The sequence below is a fragment of the Myiozetetes cayanensis genome, unplaced genomic scaffold, assembly GCF_022539395.1.
Source record: "Myiozetetes cayanensis isolate MyiCay16 unplaced genomic scaffold, myiCay2020 scf3, whole genome shotgun sequence".
In the NCBI taxonomy this organism is placed as follows: domain Eukaryota; kingdom Metazoa; phylum Chordata; class Aves; order Passeriformes; family Tyrannidae; genus Myiozetetes; species Myiozetetes cayanensis.
In genome coordinates, this window is record NW_026087521.1 from 32,843,336 (window position 1) to 32,865,822 (window position 22,487).

General features: G+C 40.7%; 1 protein-coding gene across 1 annotated transcript in view; it reads right to left on the reverse strand.

Annotated features, from left to right (window-relative positions):
• The window catches only part of PPM1H (protein phosphatase, Mg2+/Mn2+ dependent 1H), a 130,554-nt gene that overhangs the window by 48,767 nt on the left and 59,300 nt on the right, over positions 1-22,487 (reverse strand). Inside the window, exons 2-4 of the mRNA XM_050323813.1 lie at positions 21,327-21,495; positions 14,415-14,759; positions 6,522-6,634 (exon numbers count right to left, since the gene is read on the reverse strand). Coding sequence (XP_050179770.1) covers positions 6,522-6,634; positions 14,415-14,759; positions 21,327-21,495 — 627 coding nt within the window. The remainder of the gene's footprint in view (positions 1-6,521; positions 6,635-14,414; positions 14,760-21,326; positions 21,496-22,487) is intronic.

Below are 22,487 nucleotides of genomic sequence, written 5' to 3' on the forward strand. Positions count from 1 at the left end.
GGATATGGCTGACCATGTAAGATGAAAGAAGCAGGGATTTTTGCTCTTCACTGTCTTGCCATTGAGAAAGAAGGAATGACTTTCAGCACTTAAACTCATATCTACTGTGATCTCAGCTTTTCTACTTAACTCAGTAAAAGTTGCAGGATGTTGGAGCAAGCTGGACCAACATGTAAAAGTAGATTGAAAGTGTCAGTCTCTGCTCACTCTGCGCTGACGAATTTTTACCCAAGACCTGCTTTATTCACCCAGAGAGAAGTGACAAGGCAAGCCCTTTCTGAATGCCCCAGGAGTAGGGCTCAAGTTTCATTGGATAGCTACTGCTGAGGCTGAACAGTCTGTCAAGCTCACAGAATTCAGGGGACATGAAAAGCTTTTCAACATAGTGGGGATCGCAGCAGACTTCAGTTTACTGATATTACTTGAATAGCCAAAATTCCTCTCCTTCCTTGTAATCTGGAACATAAAATGATGTCTGTGTGGTTAGGACCAAAAATTTAACTGAATGTACCAAATGTACCCCTCACCAAAAATGTTTACAGTGGCTTCAATACCTGCTAATTGCCATGACATGGCTAGGGCATACAGTCTCCCAGGAAAAGCAAGAGTTTGGAAAAGAGGTAGAACATTTGTTTTGTCTTCAAAAGCCTAAAAACATTTACAACCAAAGTAATAATTTCTGTTGAGTCAGTGCTGGATATGACATGCCAGTACCCTGGAACTTGTCATCCAAGTTCCAGGGTAGAAAACGCTCTTTCTCATCACTGCACTTCGAGTGCAATGACTTATTTCTGACCCAACACCTTTTTTTCACGTCTCGCCTTAAGTATTTCTTGAAATGCCTCCGAAAGCTTTACCCAGCATAAAGTCCTGCAGTATCTGAGGTTGCTGCTATTCCTATGAATCCTGTGCTCTGGCCAGGTAGGAGAAGAGGAGAAGTGCTTTCTGCAGGCCTGCAAGTCATGCTTGTAAGAAAAAGAGATGGGGAACAAAGAGACGAGACTTGGCCACGTCTCCTGAATATGACTAAGATGCCATGATCTTTTCCAACATTTTTGGCAGAATTCTCTACCTACCAAACTGCAGCCAGTGAAGGAGAATGTGTGCTAGAGAGACTTGCTTTGCCTTGAATTAAGTCTCTCCCCACTACACAGACTTGTGAGCAAACGAGATTTCAGTTATCTGTTGCCCTGAAATGATCAAACATTTATTTTCAAGTGATTCTGTCAGAATTAATATTAAGCTGAAAAGGGGATGTGTACATAGATTGGTCAAAATACATGAGTGTTGCTCTCACCTCCTGGAAGGCATCCTTCAAGAATTTGGAGGAATGAGAACTTCAGAGGATGAAGAAGAGTCACTACTGATTGCATGGTCCCAAGGTGAAAAGGCCCTGAGATTTGTAACTTTCTTTGTCCCATCTTTAGGAGAAGACAGAAAAAGAACTGCAGACTCGAGAAGTTTAGTAACTGAGTTAGCCTTTCCTCTAGAACTTTAAGTCTCTAGTATTAAGCAGTTATTGTTGTTTATGCAGACACAGGTGTAAGAAAGAAAGCGTAGGCAGACCACTCAAGGAAAACAGGGAAAATACACACTGTTTAGATTAGAAAATGGGTAGTTAACAAAAAACAGAAAATTAAAGCTTTCTAGAAAGACAGTAAACCAAAGACTAAAATAAACTAGTTCTACAATAGCAATATTTTCACTTTTTAGTTTCCATCCTTACACAGTGTTATCGCTTCTGGCAAAAACAACCCTGTTGGAGTGCCTTGAGGAAGAGGTCAGATAACATAAACCACAAATATGGGTCAGATTCATCAATTCTTACTTCTCAGAAATTCTATTTAAGCTGCAGTGCCAGTCAGCAGATACGTGGCTGTTTCCATGCCCCTCTCATTTACTTCATAAAAGCAAATTAATGCCCCAAATTTGACTTCCTACTATGAGAACCAAGCATGAGAGAGGTAGCTGACAAGTACCACGACAAAGAGGATGCACAAATGTAGTGAGTTTCAACACAAGTAGCAAATCCAGAAAGGACTGAAATGGTAAACAAATTCAATTTTCATTTCACTATTTCATTAATTACACTGGGAGAAGACTGTGTTATAAACACACTCTCCCACACCTAGGCTCTTGAAGTACCAATGAAGTTACTTTACCTGCATCCACATGGAAGCACCATAAAAACAGTCACTCAACGAGCTCCTATCCTTTAATAAGACCAAACTGCAAACAGAAAAATCTATTTTGGACATGAGGATGTATGTTCAAGTAGAGTGTGAATATGCCCTGAAAACATAAGCAGGGGAGCAAAAGAAAGGAGGTAAAAAGATGACAAAAAGAGAGCTGATGAAGCTAAGCAAAAAATTCAGTGACCTTGCAAGTCTGTAAAGCCTTCGGAACATCAGGCTCTTTGCTTTGATGCCATGTTCTGCCAATAAATCAAAAAAGGCCAGAACCCATTTGCAGATTTAGTGAGTGTTTCAGGGCGCATGGAAAAGTCAAACCAGCTTGCAGTGTTCTGCTTCTTTTATAATGATAAAAGCACAGATACACTACATGGCTCCAAGCACAGCACAAAATGGAAGTGCCTGCAGTCTCCGAGCAGCTCCTTAGCCAGACAACACAAATGCCAGAACAACACTCATGCCAAAGACTGTAATGCAATATGATCATATTAACTGTCATTGTAGTGATATTGGGCAAATGTTGTGTTGCATGAGGCTATACAATAATTGGGCAGTAATCAGTAAACCATTAGGTCTCTATTTTACTACTGCTTCATCACTAGCTATAAAACAACATCCTAATAAGGAGCATAAAACTAAAAAGAACTGAGATTAACAAGGCGTGTTACAGCAGTTTAGAAGTCAAAGTCACTTCGGTAATATAAAATTGAACAATATTATTTGAAACAATGACCAGAGAAGATTTACTATTCCATATTTTAAAAAAGCAGCTATTCCAATAGCCTGGCCTAGTTTCCATAGCTTCCATAGTTTCCATATGTAATTCAGACTGGTAAGAAAAACACAGCACCTCAATGCTGACCAGAAAAGCACTCTATATTGGATAGCTGGCTGTACTACTATCAGTCTCTAACCAGAAAACCTTGCATGGACAATGGTAATCACTGAAAAGAAGAGAGAGAAAGAAACATTAGAAAAAGCTTTGGCTGATATTCAGTTATGAATTTTGACCATACAAGTAGGTATATTTATGGCAGAGTCAAAGAATGATCAGACAAGCCATTAGAGAATGAAAGCTGCTCCTTCCAAGTTGTTTTTATCAGGCTTTCAATACATCACCTCATTTTTAGTAAGGTTCTGGTATCATGTGCAGTTAACGTATAATTATTACAGAACTGTGATTGCATCATTAGCAGAAGTTTAATTATATCATTGACATTAGTGATGCCATAACATCAGGCTCAATAATAGTTCATAACAAAACCTACAATTAGCACAATTTTTTCTCCCTTTTACACCAACCAAAAGTGTTCAGCTTGGAGAAGCCTAATAGTCCATACAGAAGTGAGCTAGGGCTGAACCTAAAAGGATTGCTGGCTGGTAATTTAGTAATATGGTAATTAAAGTCTTTTCATGATGTAATTACACATCAACTACAAAAGGACAGCTGCTATACAACACTGCCAGGGTATATGGCATGAAATGATTAGATTTGAGAAGCTTTGGTGGATAAACTGAATACCACAGACATAAGTCTGAGGTATAGCTGGCACCAAACAGTACATTATTATTATTCAAGTCTCACACTTAACATTTCCTTAGTCTCATTGTGATAGTACAGTTTGTTGCACATTCCTTGGTCTTCGGACAGAAGCAGCTGTTCAAAACCTACCTTTAAAGTTTCTGCTGTTTTGAAGTTGCCTGAAATTAAAAGACCTAACCTTCTTCTGGGGAGAGGCAGTACAAATAAGATTTGCATGAACCCAAAATGTTTATTTCCCACCCTTGCCACACACTCCTATTTGTGAGAAGTGCAACTCGATTTATTTACAAGCCTTTTCTAGTAGTGTGGTGGAGAGGAAAGAAGAAGAATGAGGAGAGGGGAGAGGCACAAATAAGGTAAGCTCAAAGAAACTAAAGTACTAAGGGTTTTGGCATCTAGTTTCAACAGCAACAAGCAGAAGTCCCCTGTTTGAGTGAAAAAACAAACCAACCTTTCTTCTCAAGAGCAGCAAAACATTTCTTTAAGTAGTTTCCTTATTGTATTTCTCACTGCCCTTCCCTGTATCTGTACAAACCACACAGCTGACCACACAAGGCATGAGACAGCAAAAAGGAACATATTTTTCCAACTAACACAAATAAAACTTCTTGACTACATAACTGGCTCTTCAAAATACATGAATGCACTGTGCACCCTGGCAATTGGCAGACAATCTCAGAGCTGCTTTTCTAGTCCTAAAATGTCCTTTTAGTCATGACAGCAACTTGGATGTTTTGCAATAGCTGCTTTTTTCCCTGAAAGAGGGTAAGTGAGGATTTTGTGGGAGTGAGAGCCAGTCTAACTGATCTTCTACACTTTAAAGCTCTTATTTTGTTTTGACCTAGGAAAATCGAGGAATGGACTTATTTGAAAATGAAAGATTTTGGGATAATTCTCCTCAGCATGAGAAAAGTTTTATGTGAGGTCCATTTGGAAAGTGCAAAACCAAACTATTTTGGATCTAGAGGGACTCTATTATCTACAATATGTGAGGAATGAGTACAAAAATTTGAATCCTAGTTCAAACAACACCCAGCCTTGCTGATGGCTTCCTTTCTGATTCCTGCTCTTTTCCTGAAGAGATGCTTTGGATGGACTTAATGAACATTCAAAGCTTCTTGAAGATTTAGTGTCTTTAACTACAGCTGTGCCAATGCACTGGTATCAACTCCAGATCACCGTCAACAGGAGTTTCTTTCCCTTGGGTATCAGAGGCTACAGAGGAGCTGAGGCTGCCCTTGGGGAGCACAGGAAGAATCCTGGAGGAACTGGAAGCAGCCAGTCCCTGTCATTCATGAACAAAGATATTAGCTACTGAGAAGTAAGTCCTGCATGGCCAGTTTTGCACAGTACACTTTTAAGAGACAATAAAGCAAATTAGCCAGCTTGAAGGAAGAGATTAAATAGTACTTCAAGTGCAATAGCACAAGCAAACATGAAAATTTCTAATTTAATGGCAGGAGAGATAGAATATAATGCAGTTAGTGGTTCTGATGACTGCATGGGTTATCACCTCAAACACGTTTGCAGCTACCATGTCAGGAATCACTTGACAATTTGATGCAAAAAGGAGATTCCAATATGTCACTCGACAAGAGGAAATGAGTAAACTACTTTCAACATATGCAGCAAATTTAGCCTCTTAAAAAACAATCACCAAATTAAAAAGAATAGGAATTTTATGCCCAAAGTATTTATCTGATTTCCTACACATTTTAAAGCAGGGAGAAGCAATAAAAATGTTATGTTTGAACTACAAAACTCTTTGCTCTTGAGTATTGTCTCTGCAAGTACATGGATGTATAGGCTACTAATATGAACTGTGTGTGCACAATCCTTAAACACAAATGCATAAACATAGCAGTCTTCACCTAAAGAAAACGTGGTTCAGTACCTTTGCAGACTTTAATTATTCAGCTGTTAGTGAACAGAATACAATAGCAGTTTGTATCCCATGGGGAAGTATTCTCCCTGTCCTGTTCATGCAGTGTGCTGCCAAAAGAAACATGAAGATCTGAAGTCTTTCAAGAAGAGCCTCATTATCTCTCTCTGATGGTAGTATGGGCAGAGAGTGAGTGAGGGGAAAAGAATGAAGTCAGAGACTTCCAGTATGCTCCTACCTTTAACAACATCATAAGACAAAGAAAAAGCTTCTTGTTGTGAGTCTTCAGGCATCCAACTTCAAAATATAACAAAGCAAGAGCTCATGAACAACACCATTCAGTTCTGAGACACGGACAAGTACATGAGCCAGAATACCACAAAACAAAAAACCTGAACTGTGACAGTCTGTCTCCCTCTCCTCCTCCCCCATTACAAGAGTAGCAGTTATTTGCTTACAGATCACTACCTTCATCTATATGAAAATCTGAGAGCCAAGTGGCCCAGAAAGACTGAGCCTGGCAACAAGAGCCACAGAACTTCCTAATGAACAAATGCAGCCCCATCATAGCTGTTCCAGATGCAGACATCTTGTCAGAGTTCAACACACAATTCTACTACAGACCCAACAACTCTTTTCAATGGCTTTTTAGCATCTTTCTACTTCTCTGCAACCCTCAAGTCATTCAGAAACTGCTGCAGGACCAGGAGTGTTGTCAAATTCCCTGGCTGCAACCACCACTTGACAAGATACCAACTCTATCACTGGCATATGCATTCATTTCTGGGAGAACTGTTAAGTGTTCAGCCAAGTAACAGAATCCTCTTGTGAAATTGTTTGCAATGGTAACACCAGACCTCAGGAGTCTGGGGTGAAGGACTAGTTGGGAAGACACCACACTTACCTGCTATCACCAGCGTTTGCCACATACAGCTTCCCCAATAAATACACCACCACAAGGGCTGTGCAGCCACCAGAAATATTATACACAGTCCTCTCTCGTTCTATTTGCAAATCCTGTGGGAAAAGAGAACAAGATTTATAAAGACACATTGCAATTAATGTTTGAGAAAATGAAGACTCCCCTAAAAAAAGGAATATACAATAAGTCTTTCTTAAATGGTATGTCCCAGTAGCTTTCTTTTCTTGCAACTGTGGCCACATGGTCTGGGAGAAGAACAGAAAGTTGAGGACCTATTATTTGTGATACAAGGATGTTTGGGAAAAATCAGGTCAGGAGACTGTAAAACATTAGGTACTAAGGAACAAATAGCAACTCTCAGGGATGCAAGAGAATTTGCTATGGCAAAAGCACAATGAAGGCAAAGATAAATGTAGCTTAACAACAGGTACCTGGTGGTATAATTGGAGAGTGCTTTACATAGACAGCAAATAATTAATGAGATCTAGCCATGACATGAATAACTACCTGCTCCCTTAAAGGAATGCTAGAATTGTGGAGTATATACCTTTAGAACCAGCAGCAAGAGACAGGCATGCCACTAGGTTACCCATTCCATAGGGAATGAGTGGATACTAAACTGATTCTGAGTACAAGAAGTATTACATATAAAAATGCCCTCCTGCTTAACAGAATTGGAGAACACAAATCACATTTGTCACCAACAGTCAATCCAGTCCTGGAATGAAAAAACACATAAATATGTTTTATAAATATATACATTTGTATGTGCCCCAAGAAAGCTTGGGGAACATAAAGGACATAAGTAAATGAGCTACTTTCTAATCATCCATACATTTTAAACAAAAATTGTACACCAATGAATTAATTCTGATGACTCTTAGTTTAGTTTGGGGTAATAACACAATACGTTACAAATTACCCTCCTCTCCTGTGTCCAGAATCAAGCACAATTTCAAGCTGGTCTGTCCTAGTAATATTGGATTTGAACAGGGAGGATTATTTAACATCACTATCACAAGTATTGGAAGATTTTTTTCCAGCTAAACCCTGCCTGCTTTTTTGTGGGTTTTATTATATTTTCTCCTCTGTATGTGTGCATACACACAGAGCTATACTTCAGCCATTATTGTATTTGCACAGAGCAACAAACAGCTCAAATTGTCCACACCTTGGGGTATGGAATTTAGAGCTTTATTTTAGAGCTAAATTTATCTGAAGAAAAGCACTACAAGAAATGCAAACCATGACAGCAGCAATTTGATCAGAAAATCTGCAGGGTTGGGAGGAGTCACTGTCCAATGCTTTGTTTCCTACAAATTTCAGGGGAGGGAGGTGACCTAGGCAGTGGGGATGTTCAGCAGTGCTCAGCCACTGTCCTGTGTGGGTGGGTGGAGGTGTCTGTCACAAATAACGTGATTCCTTGCTGGCTGGTGTACGCACATCCCATTTCTGCCACGAACACAGTGCTGAGGCGCTGTCCTTGCAGGCCATCCTCTGCTCCGCATGGGAACTGCATGCGGCTGCCGCAGAGATACAGAGACACAGGTTCCACTGCTGCCTCTGAACACTCTGCACTTCTTATTTTGGAGGGGAGAGGGCGGGGGAAGGGAGGGGGAGAACCAGGAGGAAAACACCTCCAAGCTAAAAATCAAATCTCACAAAACCTTTAGTCAGAGACATGGGCCTGTTACAAATGCCTCTTTATCTAATCTTGCCATAGAGAAGCTGATTTTCCTCCCTGGTTTCTCTATATTTTTTAATTAAGCTGGAGAGTTCAAGGAAGGCAGATATTTCTAACCATCAAAATAATTTAAACTTACAAATACTACAGTGGATTTTCCAGGCACTGGCAGGAATTTTAAGAAACCTTCACCTCCACAGTTCAGAGTATCCCCTGAGACCTCCAAACAATATGCAATACCTCACCTGGTTACAGCTCTGTCACACATACACTTTGAAGTGCTGGAATGCCTGAATTAAAATTTGTTTCTTTCAATAAGTAGAATTCAGAAGCATCTATTATAGGAGAAAAGATGGATAACCATTAGGGTCTCATTACCAGAATTTCCTTGACTTAATCCAGTACACAGATCTAGTTTTTCTCAAATAATTTCTGTTCCTGGGCTCTTGCATCTAGTTCTTGTTCAGAACTCGAATTTTCTACCATGACTTGTCAGAGTACATTCAGTGCCATGTTTAATTTGATATTACATACTTTGCTTGATATTATCTTTTTCAGGGGCAGGGAAAGAGCGGAAGGCCTTCCTACAGCTCAACAAGATTTGAGGGGGAAAAAACAAAGCAAAACAAAATAAAGCCCACCAATGCCACCCACTTATTCTGATGCAGAGACATTGGCTTTCAATGAAATACTTTATAACAGTGGTGCTGGGAAAGTAGAGAAGCACAAACAGAGGTAAGAACCCCAAAATGCCTCTGCAGTCTTTACAAGTGTAAAGGGTCTCATTCTAGACAGAGTGTATACAAAGTTTCCTCATTTTCCAGATGGAAAAAAAATTCAGAGCAAGTTTTTGCCAAGGAAACAGATAATTTAGTCTGAGCTCTGCCCTCCGTGCCAGGCTGTGTGCTGTATCGGGTGGCAGGCGTGGGGTTCCCACAAGGGTTGACTCAGGTCTGGTCCCACTTCCCTGGGTGTGGGATGCGGGATGTGGGATGCAGGAGGATGGAGCACAGCTGCAGAGTACACGGTGACGCGCCGAGCAGGTGAGGGCAGGCACGGCGGCTTTCGGCACCGAGTAAGCCCCGGGACAGGCCAAGGCCCGGAGCCGGGCTCCCTGGAGAGGGCGCAGGGCTTGCACAGCGGATGCACCAGCTCCCCCGAACAAGCACCGCGGTGCCGCCACCCCCGCACCGTGCGGGAGGCTGCGGGCCCCGGGACGGGCGGCTCCTGCCCCCTGGCGGAGGCTCCACTGCGGGGCCGCGGCTCCTCCTCCCGCCCGCCCCGCCCCGCGCCGGGAGCTGCCCGCGGGCGGCCGAGCCAGGCGGGAATGAGCGCGCCCAGGGCACACTGAGGGAGCACCGCGGGGGCGGCGGCACCGCAGTGCGGGCCGGCTCCGGCCACGTTCGGATATGCAGGACCTGGATACAGCAACAACTAAAATAACTGATCTTCACCGAATCACAGGATTATTAGGGTTTGGAAGGGGCCTCTGGACATCATCTATTCCAACCTCCCTGCCAAGGCAGGATCACCTAGAGCGGGTTACACTGAAATGCACCCAGGTAGGTTTTGAATGTCTCCAGAGAGGGAGACTCCACGACCTCCCTGGGCAGCCTGTTCCATCATGTAAAGTTCTTCCTCATGCTGAGGTTACACTTCTTGAGTTTTAGTTTATGGCCACTGCTTCTCATCCTGTCACTGGGCACCACAGAAAAGACACCACTCCTGGCACCTTGAGATATTTATACGCATTAATGAGGTCTCCTCTGTCTTCGTTAAGACTAAACAGACCCAGCTCTCCCAACTGTTCGTCCTAACAGACATGCTCCAGTCCCTTAATCATCTTTGTGATCCTCCACTGGACTCTCAGCAGTAGTTCCTTGTCTTTCCTGTACTGAGGAGCCCAGAACTGGGCACAGCACTCCAGACTCAGCCTCATTAGGGCTGAGTAGAGGAGGAGGATCACCTCCTTCAATCTGCTTGCCTGACTCTTCCCACGCTCTTTTCATCTAAGTATCCTCAGAGCAGGGTCCTTTCATCAAGGATCTCAATCTTGCTATGACAGAAAGTAGCTTTTTTGCCTATATACACAGTATCAGGTACCTGCCTTTTTTTTTTTTATTTCAGAAGGCATAAACATAAAATTAACTCCTTTGTCTGTTTTACCTTTATCAAAAAGGCATCAGATGCCTGTAATTCTGTTTAAACCCTCCTTCCTCACTTCTATTGGCTATATAATGAGATGAAGCTTTTCAAAAGAAAACTGTACAACACAAGCTGCTGTCTCAAGACTTTTCAATTAATTAAAATGGCACCAATCTAGCAAAAGCACCTGTCTAGATTTCACCTAAGTCAAAAAAAATTCAATAAAGAAGAAAATCATGATACAATGTATGCAAATGTATACCTTTCAATAAATCATACAGAATATTCTGTGCCATTTTTTCCCATTTAAAATTAAATGGGGTTTGGTGTGGAATAGGTGCTCTCTCCTCTTAACATTTCTTTAAAATACATACAATATCACACCCATGTATATAAGGTTAAAGGACTAAAGTTGGTGTTTCTAACCAATACAGATCAGCAGTTGGAAGCATCCCTCCTGGCTCTTTTGAACTGAATCTATAAATGCACATCTTAAAACTCAAGAGATGAAAATCAGAGGATTTGACTTATGGCACCTTCAGAACTTGAGCTTCTTTATCTCCTTTTAACAGGAACAACTGAGATACTGACAACTGAGCATTTACTGGTTTTTAAACAGTACAGTAAATTACCTGAAAACACGGCATTAAACTTGATAATCCCAGTTCCAACACAGAGAACACCATTTAGAAGTACTTCAAAATGGAGACAGCTTAATTGTTAAATGTTTAAGGCAATAACTTAGTCTGTGACAACTTTCCACAGTGTTTTACTGCAGGTAGCTGTCAGACAAGAACTGTCCAAATAAAGAAACAAATAATTTTTTCAAGTCTCTTAAAGGCATGAATTGCATTTTATTTGAGACTTGAGGCAAAAACAGGGAGAGCTTAACTAGAATTCAAGAGGAAGTGGGGGAAAAAAAATAATGGTATGCTAAATGCTCCCAGGAAAAGGGGACAAAACCATCCTTAGATAAACCTGTCATGTTGGACTGTTTAAAAAAAGAGTATCTGTATCTACCCATCATTTTCATCAGCTTCATAGGACTCCTTTGCAGCAATGGGTGTTTCAAGAAACACAACCAAGAAGTTTGCCTTGCTCCAGGAAAGATAAGCTTTCAGCAAGTAAAATGATACACTCTGCTGAACACAAAACCCTTGTTCATTATGCACATCTCCACTGCACTGACCTAACTCGACATCCATGATGTTCCAGTACAAAACAGGGCTGATTAAACAATGTGCTGTCAAAGAGGCCCAAACTCTTCATGCAAAGACTACCAGGAGTATAAGCTGGCAGTAAATTAGGCAGAGAAAGATCAATCATTGCAAGTACAGATGAGACACAGGAGTGTTGATCTTATGAACTGCTCCCTTACATAGATGAAAGAAAATACTCTTTTGCCTAAACCAATTATAAATGCAAGTCTCCCCCAAGAGCTTAAAGTAGGTGTAATTACTTATTGCTTTTCTTAGTCTGACCATTTTTATAACATTTCCTTTTAAAGCAAAACTTAATGCTGAAATTATATTGCACTGTGGTAGACACCGAGTCATTTGTATATCAAAGACAGATGAACTTCAGCCCTCTGACAAAGAGCAAGTGGGAATTAAAGGTATTGGATCTGTAGCATATGAACAAAGACACAGAAAGGAAAATATTCTGTTTAGAAACAGGAAGAATAGATTACTATAACCTATAAAAGGAATACCTAGACACTGTAAGTATAGTGAGTTATCCAGGGCTTCTGCATTTGTCCTACTCTATCCACAAAAGCCCTCCCAAGTAGTCAGGTGCCTGAACATGAGCTGAGATGGTCTTCTGTGTGAGCATATACCAGAGATGTGAATGCAAAATAATGCAGGGCAATAACAGCCCTGCTCAGTCAGACACATTCAGGAAAGCAGCGATGGGTAACACACACGCTGCTCTAATAAGAAAGTTAGAGTGCTTGAAACAGCCCTTCTACACCCTCTTACCTTTGCTGCCCAGTTCCATGAAACTCCATTTCTCACTTCTCCTACACTTGCAGACAGATTTAACAGGAGAAAATCATGTCATGCTCTCAGAGCTTGGCAGTCTTCTGGCCTGAAAATTACACCAGCTGAAGCATGAAATTGGTGTCCCTCTCTTAAGCATGCTCTGAACCCATCAGGGCACAGTGGATGGGGACAGTCATCTTCTCTCTCCTTTCTCAACAAAGAAGGATTGAGCAATCAAGTCCTCCCTTTCTGAAAAGGCGTGCTATACTGACAGCAGATTTTCATGCGTCCTCCTCTTTCTTTTCATTTAGCAGAAACTGAGCCCACTAGCCACAGGACATAAATCTGCTCACATACCCCACACTGAACAATGATTAAACCATGGCTATGAGTCCTGCTCCTGTACAAACCCAGCTATAAGTCCAAACCCAGCTGATGGGTCTGTTTGCCTGCACTTTCTTGGGAAGAAAGAACAATCCAGTAAGATAATTCTTATTCAGAATTCAAAGTGAAGTACTACTTGTAGCAACAATTCTAGTCTGTAATTGCATGTACTGAGCAAAATTCATATACATCAGGAAAAACAATGATTGAATACGTCTTTTCAGACAACAAATAAAACCTCTGGGAAACACTGATTGGTTCAAAAACCTTCTTTTCAAATAAGGGGCTTTTCTGAAAACTACAGCAACAAAATTTTGAAAAAAGAAAAAAGAACAAGATCACATCTCCCCAGACCTGATCCACATGTACTCACTGGTGGGCCAAACCTCTGATCTGCCTGACAAGAATGATATTGAATAACATGAAGAACTGAAGAGGGAAGATGTGGAGCAGCTATATCAATTACAGAATAGAAAAAACAGCTTTCACAGGGAAATAGATGGATATTCAGTTTCCACAGCCTCATGATTTCCTCACAGTTGTTCATGCCATACATAACTCAAGTGGGTGGTAGGAATGTATTCCATGCCCCACTCACCCATACCCAACCTGCCTCAGTGAAGAGCTGCACACACTGTGCATGCACTGCTGTGCTTTATGAGGCAGTCCAACACTAACGTGAACTACAGGTCATTGGACCACAGAGGCTGCCCCTCATCCATGTCCCTGATGTGACCTTCTATGTCACATGAGAAAAAGGGGCTGTGGTGCAACGAATGCCAAGAGCCTTTGCTGCTGCTTGGGCAACAAGGCTTTGTGAGTGCATACCCATACACTCAGACTGATAACAGCATCCAATGCTGAAATCTGCTACTGTAAGGCAATAGTAATCTTTATGTTAAAAAAGGAGGGGGAGAATAAAAAGGAAAAGAGAAGAGCATCATGCTTCTAAAACTCAAGTGATGCCTTAGAATGCAAGATTTTTAGCCTTTTGTAGATTTTAATCTAGCTGTAGTCTTCTTTCACTTTTAACTATTACTTTCTCACAGTTTGTGTGTCACAATCCCAAAGCTTTGGTTTAAACATCTTTTAACTGTCTTTTCAAAGCAATAGATTTTTAGCAAGAACATTCTGTTGGGATGTGCACCTGGATCGGAATAAGAAGAGATAAGGCAGACAAAACAAGAGAGGAGGCTCAAGACCCTTGGAGTGACTCCAGTAGGGTAGTTCTGAGGGCGGTACTCTGGCAAAAAGGGTCTTAGGATTGGACGTCCCCTTTAGATATGATACTTAGTAAAGGACATAAAAGTGTAAAGATTTCCGTATGTCAGTGTGCGCCTTTGTACTCCGAGAGCTAGAAGGCCTTCATTAAAAGAGCTGCTCTATATCTTATCTGTACTAAATTTGCCTGGCAAGTGTTTTCTCCTGATTTTAGGCAACACAAGTAATCCACAAACGTTGCTGTAGTGCTACCTGGGACTTAAGGTGCAGTTCCTGCCTCAGAGGGATGCACCTGGTAACCTTGAGGCTCTTAAATAGTTCTGTCCACACTCAGATGGTGTTAAAGTACTGAAAGGAAAAAAACAGTGAAAGAAAACCCCTCTAAATCTTCATCTTCTCCAGGTCATGTAACTCATTAATGTAAGCAACAAGGACTTCAGAGCCCTGAGATGTACATACCATTTCCTTGAATGCACTTTCTATGGCCCCAATAACCAGGCACTCGTGTGGGATCTTCTTCTCAGTGAAGAAGCGTGTTGGAGGGGTGCTGGGTGAGCCTGGGGCCCCCACACCACCACGCAGGGAGGCTGCCCGTGTCAGTGTCCTGCTGTTGGTGGACGGGTTGTCAGGCTCCTCTCCCAGGCAGGTCGGTGGGAGGACAGCTGTGTTCCTCAGGATGTCTACAATCTCCTGCAGCTGCTCCAGGATATGGTGCTGTAGGAGTTTGGAGGCAACCACAGCTGCCCCTGACCCAGCGTGTCCATCAAACAGAGACCAGTAGTACAGATTGATCCCGTCTGAGTCCTGGAGAAGCAGGAGGGGAAGAAAGGGAAGGAAGAGATAGTCACTGTTAAACAGCTGTGAGTGAGTAAAGTTCAAGCATGTTCTTAACTAGTGCATCAACAGCATACTCATCTACACAGCAGAGAGCTCCTCCAGGAGGAGGAATTCAGCAATCTATTGAGCACTCTTAATTTCATCACCGAAATGCTGAGATAAGGGAGAGTATTGTCCTAAAGTACTGGATTACTTACCATAGTAAGGATCATACAGGATACATCCTAGAACGTTAGAAAAACCAACACATGTACCCATTTCTGAATGCAGCTTCTTAGCCAGACCCACCCACTTACCAACCTGGTAAATTCACCAAAAAAACTGTTGAGAAACTTCTCCCCTGAAGGCAGGACTAGCTTGGTCTGGGCTCAGAAACCCTACAAGTTCACACAACAGTTGGCTGTAAAATTCTGCTAAAGTAATTTTTAACAGTTAACAGGATTAGCAATTAAAAAAACTGCTTGTATAAATAGACTGCTATTCATGCAAAATGTAAAGTATTTTGCCAACAGAAACAAGTATCTGAAAATGAAAATATTTCAGCTGAAAACTGAGACTATTTATTCAAAATGGCAACACTGTGCCTCCTGGGATCTGTAGATCAAACTATTTCTGCTCCCAATCTTTTCTTAGGGTTTGGCTCCCTGGCCAAAATCCATGTCATGATGCACCATGGATAATGCTTCCACAACTTAAATCCTCATGTCAATTAAAGGTACTATACTTCTTTGGAAATGTGTTACCTTTGAGGTAAAAAAAACAAAGGCATTACACCTCTGATTGAGATGAAAATATTTTACTTTCCACCTAAAGGAAGATGATGTTTTGTCATTGTTCTCCCCCGCCCCAAAACTGTAACAGAAACTTACAATTTAGAACAAGTTCACGCACACACACACACACACACCCCCACACACACCCTGCCCCCATTTTCTTAAGTTCTCCAAAGCAACCTAGATAACTTGAAAGTCTGTATTGTAAGCAGTCAGGGGAGATGACTACCATAACACTGCTCTCATACAGACATTCTGTGTGAGATGCTCTAGGGCCTTAACTTCAGCTGGGATCTGCAGGCATTATTGTAATCTAAATATGAGTCTTCAGAAACTTCTATGTATTCTTACAAAGCTTCATTTACTTTTGAAGTAGCAAAGAGGAAAATCACCAATGACTTATTAGCAGTCTAAAGAAAGAAAAAGAAAACCAACTCTTTTCCCCTACCCTGAGAATAAAAACAGCTCCTCTATTTGAAAGAAATTAATTCCGCAAAACCATACCAATTCAATGGGAATTAAATATACAGTGCAATTAAAGCAGTGATTCAGAGAATGAACAAGGGCCAGCAGTCCAGGCAAACAGATGACACAAAATGCACAGAAACGTCCTTGCTTTTCCTTGCACAGCTGTAGATACCAAGTGTTACCTATTCCAGCGTGCATGTGCATCCTCTCTTACATTTAAAAGCTTGAACTTCTTCCCCAAAAGAACTGACATTCTGCAAACTCAGAGAACAAGACACCTATTTTTACTAGTACTGGCAGTATTCTGTCAAAAGTAGTTTTTCAAAGATCAATCTCTATTTGTTCTTTTAACTGGACAGAGCCCTTAAATAGGAGTGTGAGCAGTCACCACAGTGATTTATTTTAGTTTTCCATTCAAAAGATTCTAGTTTAACAGCAAGCTGAATAGCTACCAGAAGCATGAAGAGAACACAGATCCTTCACTGCACTGACCTTATAATTCATTTCTAGAATGTACCAGGAAATTTAATAAGCATCAGGCTCCTCAACTGCTGACCTAGCTTTCAAGAAGGCTCAGCAGTCTCCTGGGGTTTGAAATCATAAAATATAATTAAGACATGCAAAGTTTTGGGTCAAGCAACAGATGAGAAATCATAAAGGAAATGCATATATTTGCACACATAATTGGAGCTCAATTATAGGAAGAAAACCTTAGCAATACATAGTGGTCAATTTGGGACAAGCTTTTCAGGTAAGCAAGACAATAGTCCTACATTGCAAACCATCAGATTTTTGTTATGAAGCTAATTCCAAACAGGCAAATAAAATCCTGTTGCCATTAAAGGTTTGTTCTGAAAACTGTAACCTACCCTGCTTGTTACTGTTCCAGACATGAACTATATGCACAAAATGTATTAGAGGACACCTTTAGCTGTCATAAAATCTGAAGTGGGCCAGAAACTGCCACCCCAATCCTCCTCGTATTACTGATTATAAGTTCAGCTGCCTATGGTAGGCTACCAGCCTTGTGTCACACAAAACAAATAGACTGTACCATCTCTGTGCAAAGAAAACTGTAGAATTAATAATTATGTATTCTCACATTACAATAACAATTAATGCATCACATTAAGTCCTGCAGCCTGTTATTATGACAATATCCTGGCACAGGATTCCCATTTCACTTGCTGATGGTTTTTCAGTATTATCATTGAGGTATTCCATAGTTAAAGGCATTTAAAAATAGTACCAGTGAAAAAGCTGTGCAATTTAACATGAATGCTCTTGAATGGGTACAGACAGCAAATATGATTAATCAAGCAGTAGTGGAGTGGGGTGGGTAGAAGGGGAGAGAATTAACTTAGGGTTGAATTTGTAGAGTCTTTCCTTTCACTACTCTGCTCAATTTATTACCCACCCTTTAAAAAAAAAAAAAAACAAAACCACGTTTATGCTATTTAACAGGCTTCCTTGGATTTGTGAGTGTGTCAGGGCTAAAGAAATGTCCACTTCTCCATCTTCAAATTTTACCACCTCCTCCTTCCCAGTCCTGGAAGCTCCACAGAGTCCACCTGCAGAGTGAAGGTCATGATAGTGACACCCAACTTGTGTGGACAACACTCCCTTGTGCTGCCTTGCCAAAGTCCAGGGCTGGATTGATGGCATTAGCATGAAACAACAATAATGACACAATCCCAAATGCAGTTGTCATTTAAGTTTAACAAACTTCCCAAAAAGGTAGGATAAAACAAAGATTACATGGCCTTCTCCAAGCTTCTGTGGAAAAAGAAAGAAAAATCTGAGGATGATGAAAAGGGCTCTGTTAAATGAAGAGACTGACAAGTTCCAGTGCCTATTTCCCTGTGCTCCACACTTTAAAAAACTAAACAAGAACAGAAGAAATATTTTCTTGCAATAAAGCGCTTCCCTTATTCCTTTTTCTTCAGTAATTCTGTAAGGTGCTCCACCTCACAGACAATTTCAGATTGTATTTTATGGTGAGATTTTCCTCTAAGGCATTTACAGTATTCAGCCACTGGCTTTCTTACTAAATACTTAATGGGATGATGTTCTGTCATTCACTATAGTGTCTCAAGCTGGTATTTCTACATCCTATTCACATAGACTATGAATCATATAACACCAAACTCATACACTCCTTAAAAGGTGTTTGTTAACAATCCTATGAGAGGGTAAAACAATATTATACCTCACAGCATAAAGACATGAAAACAAAAATATGACACATTATAAAAATGTGGGGCTTCTTTTCCTTTTTAGATATATTCTACCAACAAAAGATGTAGCAAGGGAAAAAATCCTACTAATTGCTAATGTTAGACTGCCCTCTAGGAGAAAACTTTCTCAAGAAATATTCTACCTGTTTTGGGAAAATATATTACAAATTTAAATTCACAAGCTGTGGCCTAATAACACAGTAGAATAGGTTTTATAAAGCTAAAAAATGAGTGCCATGTAGACTACAGAAGTAAACTTATAGATAAGAACATAAAAGGAACAATATAATAAGTAACTAGAAAACAGTATTCTATATTATATTAATCAGCTGGCTCCTGACTTCAGACTTTATGCTAATTTCTGGTCAAAATATGTCAGAAATAGAATCAAGAACAGCAGATCTGAAAAGAAATTTGAAAGGGAATGACTGTTTATTCCAAAATCAAGATTAAAGACAAAATCAAAAGTAGGAAATACACTAGTGAAGAGAGGAAGAAAAAAATCAGAAAAATCCATTGGATACTTCTCATAAACACTGGGTAACAAGATATTTAATGAGGCTGACATTAAATTTCAAATGGATAAAAAGAACAGCTTTCAAAAACATTCAGTTTATCGACCCCACCATTACAATACCATAAAAGCATGACAATGGTAACAATGGACAACATCAAGGCTTGTTAAGATGCCTTTCCAATAATGACACAGTTTCAGATCTCTCTATTTTTAATGCAATCTAGTCTTATTAACTATGCACTGTTTGGAAAAAAGTTCCTTCTGAGGAAGATGATTGACCATCCCATTGCTTCTAAGAATCTTTTGATACTGGAAATTAATTGGGCTTTGTGAAATAATGCTATAAAGCTTTTAATGTCCAATGCATGCCACCCAAATATGAAAACCCAGTCAAATTCAGCACAACATATGCACACAGGTACATTCACCCACACCCTAAATGCAGAGGCCCCTGACCAGGTATCTCATATGGTAGGTCTGGAACTTAAATGTAGTGTGAGACCAAAACTAGTATCTCTGCACAGCATCAAGATGTGTCTACCCAGGCCGGTGTGTGCACAGGGGTCTTTGCAGTGTGCTTGTGTGCATGGCACAGCAATTCCCTTTGTGTCAAACAAGCTCATCACATGGACCAAGGACACTGTTGCTTATCTTGCTGTGTTTTATGCACACGAACAAGTACTGTGGACAAATGCTTGCTTCATTAAACACCATTAATGCATACAAAAGTTAAATACACTCCTGGAACCAAGCATATGCATGAGCCCACAGGAGACAGTTGCATGAACTTACTAGGAAAGACTTTTTAAAACAGATTATTAAAACAAATTCTGTTTTGCTTTGCATGACTGTACATAGAACTCATAGTCCCAGCAAGTTCCAGGCACAATTCTTTATCCAGAAGTGCACAAATATATACTTGAAAATAGAAATCTTGACTGTCTGAATACAATGAGGAAGATCAGCAGGAAGCAACTGGAATTTGTGATTTCAAGAAAGATTTGCAAGAGGAAAGAACAGGGTAATTTGCAAACCCTGAGGATCTCTCAGTTTAAAAATGCTGCAGCAATAATGAAATATGAAACAGGGGGAGCAAGATGTGGGGAGAGATACAATACCAGAGGAATGCTCAGGACACTGATGAACTCTGCTGCCATCAGGTGTACCAAGCCATGGAGAGAGACTGTTAATCACCACCTGATTTAAAACAGACACACACACAAAAAACCCAAGCCCAAAAACTACCAAAAAAGGCTATTTACAGTCCACTGAAAAACTAATTATCACTTAGAGACAACTTGCATTCTCCAGCAGCAGGAATACTGCATGTCCACATTGTCCGATTCCAATATTCAAACAGGGCATTTAGTGTTACATGGTGAAATGTTGCCATCAAATACACACTATCAATCTCTCCTGGGGGCTGAGCTCAGACTTAAAGAGCATATGAAGTAATTAGATAGTCAGGAAACAAGACAGATGAAGAACAGCAGAAGATTGCCAGTAGACAAGTGCCTGACATACATCCCACACAAATGAGAAGCCACAGTCTGCAAAAATCACTGAACTTTGTGTCACAAATGACCTTACCCTACCTCCACAAACCAAAAGAATCTCCTGCTTTAATAATTCATAAAATTAGAGAAGGCAGGTAACTGTCTGACACTGGCTGAAGATGTGGTTTAATTTATAGTGGCTTAGATATGAGACATTTTAACAGCCTATATGATTCACATAGGTCTTTATCTGAGCCCTGTGTAGCTTCAGTCCAAACAGCAGCAGATTGAGGCTGACCTCTGGTTGTGGCACCGTGAGACATCTGTGTATATTAGAGAATCATAGAATGGTTTGGGTTGAAAGAGACCTTAAATATTATCTAGTTCCAACCTCTCTGCCATGGGCAGTGACACCTTCCACTAGACTGTGTTGCTCAAAGCCCCATCCAACCTGGCCAAACTTCTCTGGGTAAAATTCTCTGTTCCTACGCTTCACCACTCTTACAGTATAGAATTTCTTTCTTATATCTAACATAAACCCTTTGTCAGTTTGAAGTCATTACCCCATGTCCTTTCACTAGAGGCCCTTGTAAAAAATCCCTCTCCAGCTCTCTTTAGGTACTGGAAGGCTGCTCTAAGGTCTTCCTGGAGGCTTCCCTTCCCCTCCAGGCTGAAAAAACCCAGCTCTCAGCTTGTCTTCACAAGGGAGGTGCTCCAGCCCTCTGATCATCTTAAAATTTTTCAAGATTATATTTCAGAAATGAAACAAAAAGGAAAATCCAAGGAGTTGATCAATACTTGCTCATCTTTAAACTAAAACATCTTAGATGCAAGGAGCATTTATCAATGCAAAAAAGACCAGAAGTCAAGTAGTAGAGCTAAGAAAAATACAGTGACGTGCTCTGCATTTAAGCAGAGATAATCAATAAGAGGTAACTGAAAAGATATGAAATATTCAGTAAACATCTTTTAGTGCCATGTTGCCACTTCCTTTTATATTTATTTTGTACCTCTCCACCAACAAGATACAGAAGTCTACTTACTGAATTGTCTTTCAACTGGAGACCTTCTCCATTGGGCAGTGATGACCTCCGTTTTGTTGAAGAGTTCTTGTTCGGTGTAGAATTACTGCCTCCAGCTTTCTTCTTGACAAAGAGGACTTCACAGCTGGCTTGATCTTCATTGTGCGTGCTCTTCCCTGCATTTATTACCCTAAGAAAAGACAAAACAAAAAAAAGAAAACATTAGCAAGCCTGAAGCCTTGTTAGCAAAACCCAGAAGCCTTGTTAGCAAAACCCAGAAGCTTTGTTCCGTATCTTATATGTGACTCAAGATGTACAGAACCAGAGTCCAACAGTATTGCAAGTACTGACTGAACTAAAATACCTGTCTGACTTAACACATATACATACATACACAAACGCATACTTGCTTGTTTTCATGCACCTACACATGACATTACAAGAGTTTTCTGCAGAACTATATTAATAAGGACCAATGGCATCATGAGCATATTTTACTCTTGGGCACACCATACTTTTCTTTAAAGGGACTACTTTATGGCCAAAGTTGTTAACAGTATGCCTCCCAGTTGAAACATGAGATATGCAGTTGCTTTTCTACCTGCCAGCCTCTCTGCTATGAATAATGAATCTGTTGGCTGTCAAGTTCCAGGTCTTGCACAAACAAAATACCTGTTATAAATCTACAAAGCTGTTACTGCTAAAGGCAGTCTGTTCAAATGGCATATATTAGAAATGCTATGACAGAAATACAAAGGAAAGACTTTGCCTTACATTCCGACAGGCTAGTCAAGCTTGCTTGTACAACAGCAACACAGTGATGCATACTAAATGCACCCCACTGGTACTGCACAGCATAACCCCCTACCCACAAAAAGCCCACCTCAAACCATCTGTCCCACCTGCAGCGTAGACAGAAGAGCTGCAGGCATGCAGAAACCAACACTAAGAGCTCAGTACAAGCTTTGAAGAGCCAAAAGTATCCTGAGACTTGCACCACAACTTCCTTGTTTTGGTCAGGCTGAAATAACAGCTATTCCACTAACAGTTTAATACCCTAATCAGAAGTCTACATTATCCAAAACACCGTGCTTACTGTCATCCATCTCAGAGGAATCAAGCTCATACACATTTTCCACCTTCTACACAAGAATCTCATCACAAACTGACCAGTTTTGCTTC